The 10,881-nt window shown below is 32.7% G+C and overlaps 1 protein-coding gene across 2 annotated transcripts; it reads left to right on the top strand.

Moving 5' to 3' along the window:
* Positions 1 to 585: 585 nt before the first annotated feature.
* LOC126976133 (vacuolar protein sorting-associated protein 72 homolog) lies at positions 586 to 9,381 on the top strand. Of its 2 annotated transcripts, XM_050824335.1 has the most exons (10): positions 586 to 610; positions 696 to 917; positions 1,623 to 1,746; positions 2,663 to 2,786; positions 2,909 to 3,085; positions 4,021 to 4,096; positions 5,023 to 5,114; positions 6,291 to 6,432; positions 7,887 to 8,042; positions 8,662 to 9,381. In XM_050824335.1, the coding sequence occupies exons 2-10, from the start codon at positions 787 to 789 to the stop codon at positions 8,852 to 8,854; spliced, it is 1,215 nt and encodes a 404-aa protein (XP_050680292.1). In that variant the 5' UTR covers positions 586 to 610; positions 696 to 786; the 3' UTR covers positions 8,855 to 9,381. The 2 variants fall into 2 exon arrangements, with proteins under 2 accessions (XP_050680292.1, XP_050680291.1); XM_050824334.1 differs by lacking the exon at positions 586 to 610 and having other exon boundaries at positions 617 to 917.
* Positions 9,382 to 10,881: the final 1,500 nt, after the last annotated feature.

Here is a 10,881-nt window from a genome sequence, read left to right on the forward strand (position 1 = left end):
CATCAACTTATATGTCCTTGTATAAATTTGTATGTAGTACTGTAAATACATTGTAATTTGTAGATACATACGTTGTAAATTTGTTTATAATTATGTAAATACGTTATAAATCGTACATATACAACTAGTAATAGCATAGCGCAATTCGCGAACTGAACAGATAATGTAAATAGGTAGGTATTATTCTAAAAAGTTATGCAAATTACACTGGATTTGACTTTAAGAAAAGGGGAAAATTATTAGGGACTATATTACTGGATTTGGACTTACTAAAAGGAAAATATGGAAAATATTCTTTAGAGAATTATACATTAACGGAAATGGTAAAATAACTGATGACTTTAAGACTGGATTGGATTTGATGAAAGAAACTACTATAAATATTCGCTATCGAATATACATAATTGGAAAAGGAAAATGGAAATAATGTAAGATGAAATGAGAAAACTGGATTGGACTTTTTGTAAAACAAAATAGTGAAAATAATAAATACCAAAGAAATGAAAATACTAACGACAAGGCAGTAAGGCCCCTGGCTATAGCCTGTTCGAAAGAACGAATTAATATATTTAAAAAAAAAAAAAATTGAGTGTTGTCAAAGAGGATCGATGTAAATATAAAATAAATACTAAATAGTGAAAATACTGTTACTGTGTACAATTGTAAACATTACATTCATTATTATTTTTCGACAGATACAAGAAAATAAATCTTAACCAGGCAGTCCTATTGTCGTTACGGTTAAAAATTTCGTTTTATTACTAGGCTCGTTTTAAAATCTCAACGATGGCTAACAGGGAACGTCGAGCCAACGCCGGTAATCGCATGGCTAAACTTCTCAATGAGGAAGAAGAAGATGATTTTTATAAGACTACCTATGGCGGCTTCCAAGAGACAGAGGAAGACAACGATTATATGTGAGTAGTTAAATCGAATAAGATTTCCCTAATACAAAAAGCAGTTTTGCCCGAAAGCAGTTCAACAAAACAATACTGGCAATTAATAATTATGATATCAAGTATTATCGATTGGTTTGGATAATTTATCATATTAATAATCTTATAACAAGTGTCTTACTCAAGTACAATTTTCCTGAAAAATAGTAGGTTATAAATTATACAGTCCTTTCCTTTGCTGGTCTATTTACGGCACTAAGCCTGTTTATTGTGCCATTTTGTGTGTCAGTTCGTCTTACTTCAACTTCGGCTATCATTTTCAATTGCTGTAAGTGTACATGTATCCATTATTCACCTACACAGCATACTCATGCACTTGCTGTAGTTATTGTCCTCTGCATAAAGGCTGTTTGATGATGCATCTACGTCTTTTTTATTTTGATACTGTATTTTACCACCTATTGTTTCATACTAGTAAAAAGCATACAAGCTTTTTTTGTGGTATGACATCAACCTATTTGTTAAATTGAATTTAACCAAGGATGAGGCCCTAATATTTTACTTAAGTTGCTATTGCTAGCATGGTGTGGAATAATTAAGGTTGGAGTTCTGGTAATTTCCTCTTGTTGCTTAATAGGATAAGTTATTTGCTTACTTACAGTTTTATTAAGGTACATAATCAATTACTTCATTAAACATATAAGTGCTTTTTCATTTTTTTTTCAGAGAAGAAAAAGAGGCAGATGATGTTGTAGATTCTGATTTTGATATAGATGAGAATGATGAGCTTGTTTCTGATCATGAAGATGAGAATAAAGAAAAGAAAAAAGTCAGCACAACAGCATATAAAGTAAGTAAAGTTTCAGAATTAAATTGAGGTTTGATAACTTTGTTAATCATCACCAAATTAAGTATTTGTATAGAAAATTGGATATCGAAATTGAAGCAAAGCTAATTGAGAAGAATGAGCATAAGAGATTCATTGAGTGGGATGTGTTATGCTCATGAAAGACCCTGGTAGCAATCACTCCATTCCCAAGGTGTCAAGTATGTCTTTATTAGTGTGCCAATTGTGTTACAATTTTCTAGGGAAAGCTATACATGAGTAAAATTTGATAAAAATTCTGAGGATATTGCATTACTCTGTCTAGTGTTATTAATTATTAGATAGTACAGCTATTTGTAGGCAATGATATTAAAAGAGCATATTTGATTTTCTTGCTAAATCTTCTCAATATAATTTTATAATGTTTGCCGCTAACTGATCTTGGCAAGAAAGAACTATTGAGTGTCACTCACCGCTGAGACTGGTTGCTGTCCGAGTTAAATTAGATTTGCCATCGCCATTGTCAACCCTTAGTGTGGCATAAGTGCTATCTGATAAGGGTGATAGTGGGATAACAAGTATATTGCAGTGCTTATGGGTGCTAAAATTCAATGGTGTTAAAACCAACACTATAATTTTTTCAACTTATTACTAATTTATAATAGAACTATGAAATAAAATAGTGATGATTAAATTAACATGTTTCATTCCTTAACTTAAAACAACACACATTCAGTAAAACTCTATTATCTATACTTTTTTTAATGTACTCACCATAGCACTTGGCTCAGTCATAGGTATAAATTTCAATTAGATCTTTGAGTTACACAAATGTTCAATAACTATATTGTGATAATTAGCAGGTGGTCATCTGGTTATCATGTCATTCTTTCACAAAAAAATGTTTAATTAACAATACTTTGCTTTTTATATTCAATAGGATCCAAACCAGAAACGTAAATCAGCTGGAGTAAAAAAGAAAGTCGTGAAAAAGCCAAGGGAACCTAAACCAAAAGACACTAAAGATGTACAAATTAATGAAAAAGATTTTGATCCATCCACAGGTTAGTTAGTTTTAGTGCTCAGATTTGAAAATTCTATGATGTGGTTTTAATTGTATTGTTGTATGACTTGATTTTCATTATAACATTGTTCTTCTAGTTTTTATATGTCACTTAATTTCTAGAGAGGAAGTCCATACGACAAAGTACAGCTGTGAAGTCTGCTGAGACACTTAAAAGGATCAAAATTAGGTCAGAGTTACAAAAAAAGAAACCTAAAAGGGTTGAAGAAAAAGTACTCACACAACAAGAGCGTTTGGAAGAGGCATTGACTACAGAAAAAGAGAATCTCAAGAGTTTGGGTATGGATAAACTTATTAGAATAAAATTAGCAATTGTTAGCTGACAAATTTTGCTGTACTAAAAATACAGGTGAAATTTTGCGGGTTTGATACTCGCCACAAAGTTTCCCATTTTTTTTTCTTAAACTACCTACAACTGTTAGATACTTTTGAGCATTATTTTTTTTAACTTTCATCCTTATTTCAACCCTTTACAGGTTGAAATTTCAAAAACACTAGAACATATATTTATTTATTTCTTATCAAGTACCTAAATGCAAAGTTTCATGGTGGCATCTTTGATAATGACAAACTTCCGTACAAACTTCCACCCACTATTTCATCCCCTCCAAACCTCTTGTTCAAGGTAGCTTTCAAAGTTCTAGTCTTTCTCTGTACTAAATTTCATCAAAATTGTTTGTTGTTTAGGCATGATAGCATAACAAACAAACTAACATTCACATTTATAATATTAGCATGAATGAGCAGCACACAGATATTGGTTATAGTCAACTAGATATATAAGATGGTTAAGACTCTATGACCAAGTAATTTCACTATCTGCTGCTCCCTTAAAAATCAAAATGCTATCACTTCTTGGTGGCAGAAAAATGCTTCAGGATGGTTTGGGATGATGGTTAGAGTTTATAAAGTGTGCATAGGTACACTGTCTCCGGTTTGTGAATCACCTCTTTACATTAAAAATAAATGCTAATGAACATGATAAAGTATCTTCATTAATTTAAGGGCATGACTTATTAATTAATACCTACAAGATTGCCACATAATTTTGAATTATTGCCAGACATAAAGTATATACCTAATTTTCCAACCAATTGAAAATGTTTATAGGAAAAGATATATCAAATGTGAAAATTGAGCTACAGTACTAAGACAAGAAACAAAAGAATATATATACTTGTTCCTTCATTTAAACACAAATTTCCTATTTTCAGAAAGATTTGAACAGAGTGAGCAAGAAAGAAAAAAAATTAGGCCGATAAAAAAAACAATCACTGGACCAATCATCAGGTATACAAGATCTTATGTACCTATGTGTAGGGATTTTTGATAAAAATATATTGATCGTATACGGTATATAATATATATCATATACCAGTGGGAGGCTCGGTTGCAGGCTAGATTATGGGTACTACAACGGCTACTATTTTTGCTGTGAAGCAGTAATGTGTAAGCATTACTGTGATTCGGTCAGAAGGGCGCCGTAGCTAGTGAAATTACTGGGTAAATGAGACTTGACAACTTATGTCTCATGGTGACGAGCGCAGTTGTAGTGCTGCGCAGAATTTTTGGGCTTTTCAATAATCCTGAGCGACTCGACATTGTAATGGGCAGGGCGTATCACTTACCATCAGCTGAATGTCCTCTTCGTCTCGTCGATTATTTTTAATTCAAAAAAATACTGAACTACTAGTTATACTGATATTATAACCACAAAAGGTTAGTCAGATTTTAATGGGGTTAAATTGAAAAGGTTATCTTTGAAATAACCAATGAATACCTAATAAAAGGTGAATGCAATAAAACCACATTAGGAACATAGTTTTTATATAAATTACAGCTACATGTTGTGTATCACCTAACCAGTAAAGAATTATTCAATAATTCATGATAGCTTTGTGTTGTAACCAAAGTACTTTACAATTAGCAACCTTAAAGTGTTTGTGCATGTGACTGTTACTTCTATCACAAGTACTTAACATTTTGGACTTTCCAGTACCAAATAATGGCGAGCAAAATGTTGACAACTTGGGTACTGTCTGCTTTCCTGTAGCACGAAGCAATAACAGCAGCTATCGTAGTCCAACTGACGCCATTACTTAGTATGATTGATAGGGAGTGGGATAATAATCGCTTTCTATCGGAATTTGTTTATATTTTTTATCTCTTCTTGTTGGCCCTAGTATATTTTATAGTACTTACACTATTGTTTTCAGATTTCAATCATTTGCAGTACCCGTGTCTGTAGAGACAGATCAAAAGCAAACAGCTGATCTGAACTTAAGTAATGATTTAAATAGAGAAGAGGGTAAGAATAAATTATAAATTTCAGTCCTTTTCTGTTTCCTAATAACTAATGTTGTTTTAAAATATAAATCAATAATATCACCAAAAATACATTTTACATAATAAATTCACCATGTTTGGAAAAGATAAGCTTAAATTAGATGTATAAATAATTGTAGCACAAAATATTATTGATTATACAATATACTTATTGTATAAATTGTATTTTTCTTAGAAAGAGAGCAAAAGAAGAAAACTTGGAATGTTTCCTGTGCCGTTTTTCTTTCTCAGTGCCCCAATTGTATCCGAAGTAGTGAAAGTGCTTTTATTTAAGTAAAAAAGTATTCCAATGGAATGAATTTTGGGAAAATAATTCCTATGCTTTCAAATATATTTCCACTAATCAGAGATACTAATTAAAGTTGTCTACTCAAGCATATAAGGAGAATCACTGACCTCTATATACAACTGGACTGGCGGCTGTCAAAGTGCATTTGTGACTGTTTGATATTTGCCATTTTGGTGCTGTTGGTCATGTAGCGAGAGTCTGCGATACTAAAACTAGTAATAATAATAATATTTACACACTTTTTACACAAATTATCTTGCCCCAAGTTAAGCATATATAGCCTGTGTTATGGGTTACAAGATAATAATATATTTAATACAATATACTTACTTAAACATACATAAATTCAAATAAACATACATAAATTCATATAAACATACATAAATACATTTAAACATCCATGACTCGGAAACAAACATCCATATTCATCATATAAATGCTTGCACCTACCGGGATTCGAACCCGGGACCTCTAGCTCAGTAGGTAGGATAGCTAACCACTCGGCTATACAGGTCGATTAAAACTAGTGACGACAACTTCAGCAAACATCGATAGATAGTGGGAAACTATTTAAAAAAAATGTGTAATTTATTATGTTCATTCTTGAAGTACCTATAAATAACACAAAAAACGAATAAAATTAATTGAAAATTCAAAAATACTTCAGAGTTATGTATGTTCCTTCGCAGCTATTTGTGTTATACGTAAAAATAAGTTCTCTGGACGCTCGCGAGTGTCGCTTCAAAAAATTGCCGTTAAACATACGGAACAGACTATCCAGTGGTATTTATACAGGTCAGTGACCAACTAACCAATTGTGTATAAATTAAAAATGTATTTTTTTACCAGAAATTAGTCTGAGTGATGCAAACACAGCTAGTGAACCAACACCAGATGCAAGCAATGAAGAAAGTGATAAACCAGAGCATACTAAAATAGATATTGATGTTGTTGGACCCGATGAAGAAATTAATGTGGAAGATGTGAAAGTGTTAGTATGGCAATCTCTCACATTTTTATGTATCATGTATGAAGTTAAATCAAATCATAAAATATTTTTTTTCGTACGAAAATTACATTACATTTATCATATTTTATTTTATTTATTTAGCGGTGTTTCCGGGACAATACGACATGGGTACCTTCAAAAAAAGCGCGTACACCTTGTGATTCCTCTGGTGTTGCAAGAGAATGTGGGCGGCGGTGATCACTTAACACCAGGTGACCCGTACGCTCGTTTGTCCTCCTATTCCATAAAAAAAATATACTACAGCTAATTCGGAAGACACATTTCTTTGGAGAAGAACGAGCAAGAAACTTAGGTTGCTCTTTTCAAAACAGATTATTACAAGTTCTTATTTAACTAAAATTACATTTATCAATCTGAGACAGACATGGATTTTGTATGTAAAATTTATAGGGGATTTAGTAGTTTTAAAGCATTAACGGTGTTCAGAATTGTTATAATATATATGGGTTAGTATATTTAATAGTCGTCCCTTTGAGAATAAACCTAATCATATTAATGATACAAAAAAACCTAAAATTATTGGTTGTTCAGAAATTTATTACGTAGCATGATAAATAATAAATTTTCTACCTTGACACAAAATATCAAATTTATTTTTCTTCTACCTAGACCATGTACAAAGTACTCTTCACATATTTTGTCCTTGTAAATTTAAATCCAAAATCAAATATTTTAATTAATGATAAGATTTCGAAACTACTTTTTAAAATTTAGAATTGACCACCCATTTAGTATTAAAATGTCTCTGAACTAAGAAGAATGAGCAATATATTATGTGGACAAATCACCATGGTAATATTTTTTTTTGAACTTCCTGATATGAAAATTGAAAATTTTCAAAAAACGGGAAGTTATTTGTTTGATTCCGTTTTGCAAAAACCGAATTGAGGGTGTCACTATGTCTGTATGCATGTGTGTGTGTGTGTGTAAGGATGTAAACATCCTATATTAACTGGGTTTGACCGGTTGGCGCTGTTTGAAAGGGCTTGGCCAAACTTAGATTTTGATACTATTTGGACCGTTTCGGACCGGTATATTTTAAGAAATGTCTTTTTTCGGCTTTACAGATCAGCTCCCAAAACTAGTCAGCTTTTAAAGTAAAAAAAACCCACGTCGATCGCCGCCATGTCGGTCAATATTGGTTGATTCGTCAGAGAGATATCGTGAACGAAAGAAAACCGATAAAAGTGTTTTTTCGGAATTACTACGAAGTTCTTAGTTCGGTTAATTCATTCAAAAGTTATTGCGGTTTGAAAATTTGTATAGAGAATGCATATATTTTGGGACCCACTGAAAGAAGTGGCGTACATCATAGAAATTTATTAGTCATAGAAACTTACTTAAACTTTAACGTTGGACGTTAATTAATACTGATTAAATGAAGTTGCAAATATCGTATTTTGTTTGTATTACAGGAAACCGGAACAGAAACCGAAACCAAAGTCAAATGTGACGTACTATGAGAGAACGCTTCTGTCATTTGAAAATGACATAAAGGACAAGGCATTCAACATGTGCTTCCCCAAATCCAAACCGAGGAAGCGAAGAGAAATGTTGTGTGCAGTTACTAAGTAAGCTTTTAGTGATTCCTATTTCAATACTGTGATGTTTTTGTAGGTTCCGATAGGCAAGTTTCCTAATAATACACGTATGCACCCCATAAAGTTAGACAGCGCTCATAATTTATCAGCACTAGAACTATACTATGTAGGTGCAGTTTTACCAGATCGTTTGGGGCAATATTGCCACCTCACCAATGTTCCTACTAACTTGTGATCTTATTAAAGATATAATAATAATAATAATAGCCTGTACTATGGGCACAAGACAACGATATATTTAATATAATATACTTACTTTAACATACATAAATACAAATAAACATCCATGACTTGGAAACAAACATTCATATTCATCATAAAAATGATTGCAACTACCGGGATTCGAACCCGTGACCTCTAGCTCCAGTAGGCAAGGTCACTAACCAAGCTCAGGGTGATATAGGATTTGCAGGCGCAGCATTGGGAAACTCTTTAGTCGTCTCTCACCCCAAGGAATCCCAGGGGCGCGGGTTCGTGTTCCTCATCGTTCCTCAGTTTTGGTTAGAAATTTAATTTATATTATTAATCCCAGAAGTGAGATAATATGACTTAAAATAACAAATTAATTACATTTTGTTTTTATTCACAGATTACCAGCTCGCTACATAGACCCGGTAACAAAACTACCATACAGGAGTGTAGACGCATTCCGAATCATCCGTGAGGCGTACTACCAGCAGCTGGAGGCTCGAGGTGACCGTTCCGACCCGGAGGTGGCTGCTTGGCTCAAGTGGAGGCGAGCAGATACTGCCTCCTCGTATGTGCAGATACACATGAAGTGATTGTGGACTTTGTCTGATAGGAAATAAGGCTGAGATTTGTAAGACAACCAGTGTACATATATGTATATGTAGGTTATTCAGTATGAATATATAAAGTCCTCGTAAACTTTATAAGCAACAAGCAGGTGCGACTTGACCGAGTAGTTTTCGTTTGCATGACAATGTGACCAGTAAATCAGATTTCGTAATAATAGAATTAATTGACTATTTCTGATTTATTATTATTATTATTATGAATACATTTTATTTCGTCAAAATGCTGGATGATTTTGCTTATTTTGTCCAAATTGTTTTTATAGACTTTAGGGCCAAATATTGACAAAATAACCCCCTAACCTCCACCACGTACATTTTCGAAATGCAGAAAATAACAAGTCAATAATCTAATGTGTGGTTGAAAGTTGTATTTGTCCTATAGGAAATAAGGCTGAGTTTTGTATGACATCCAGTGTACATTTATGTATATATAGTCTATTCAGTCTTCTTCTCATTATTTTAGTACTGAGTAATAATAAAAGTTAATTTTACGTGTTTTGTTTTAATATTTTCCAATATATATATTATCTATATATCATTTTGATTTACGGTTGTAAATTGTAATAGTTTCCCTTTATGTATATAATTCATCGTCATAATTATTAAAAAAAAACCTACTCAAGGTTGTCAGTGTTGACATCCCTCATATAATTCACAAGTTTATTATTTTCTAGTAGTGCAATAAAATGGCTTTTATTATTAATAAATTGTGTGCTCCATTCCAACCAGACAAACACTATTATTTGACTAAATACTCAATAGTTATACAGGATGTAATAATTAAGTGTGACCAGTCGATTATTCCGGAACTATTACAGATATAAAAATAAATTAACTCATATCGAAAGTACGTTACCAGTGAAATGACACCAATAACTTTTTAAAAACCAAACGAGAAGTATCCAATATTGTGATAATAAACACTCCCGTATATTTCGTATGAGATTAGTAGAAAGGTCATTATTGTATCGCACAACAAGGACGTCGCTCTAATTTTTTTTTAAAGTTATTGATTTGGGGTGAATGGGAATATTTGCCTGTTCATACTAAATAGTTACACCTGTATACTCTACGTTAAGATCCAGCTTCGTGTATTATTATACTCTTTGTTGCATTAAGTGTAGAGTTTTCCTTCACGTGCGTGATTTGGTCAGCAAGCACGGTATACTGTAATATATTTTATATTACTGCATATACACAGTATGTTAATAAATTACTCTATAATATTTTCTTTATAAATAGAATACTCTGTTTCATAAATTTAAAAATTTATTAACTCTACTATTTCTGTAATAATAGAAGCCTTAGTCCTTGAGCTGTCTGCCCGTGAAACTTTCATCAAAATGGGTTCATCCTCTTGGGAGGTTGTAAACAGACAGACAATTTTTTTTCATATAAAAAAACATACTCCGAAGTCATCCTTATATGTATGTATTACATTGTGTATACATTAAAATTTTCGGGATGGCATAGTCTTTCAGAATCTATACTTGTTATTCAAATGAAAGACATATTACGTGACTCATTCATACTTTACCAGTGGGAGGCTCCTTTGCACAGGATGCCGGCTAGATTATGGGTACCACAACGGCGCCTATTTCTGCCGTGAAGCATTATTGTGTAAGCATTACTGTGTTTTGGTCTGAAGGGCGCCGTAGCTAGTGAAATTACTGGGCAAATGAGGCTTAACATCTTATGTCTCAAGGTGACGAGCGCAATTGTAGTGCTGCTCAGTTAAGCTAATTTTTGGGTTTTTTGAGAATCCTGAGCGGCACTGCATTGTAATGGGCATGGCGTATCAATTACCATCAGCTGAACGTCCTGCTCGTCTCGTCCCTTATTATCATTAAAAAAAAACTCAATCATGACAGATGTGACGACCTACGACACCTTACTCGTAGTATTGACTCACCCCTAAGTGCAGCCCTAATTATCTATACGCATATACTAAAATCTTAAGAAAGTTAAAACTATACATTTTTTTAAAGAAC

This window comes from Leptidea sinapis, chromosome 39 (assembly GCF_905404315.1).
Source record: "Leptidea sinapis chromosome 39, ilLepSina1.1, whole genome shotgun sequence".
In the NCBI taxonomy this organism is placed as follows: domain Eukaryota; kingdom Metazoa; phylum Arthropoda; class Insecta; order Lepidoptera; family Pieridae; genus Leptidea; species Leptidea sinapis.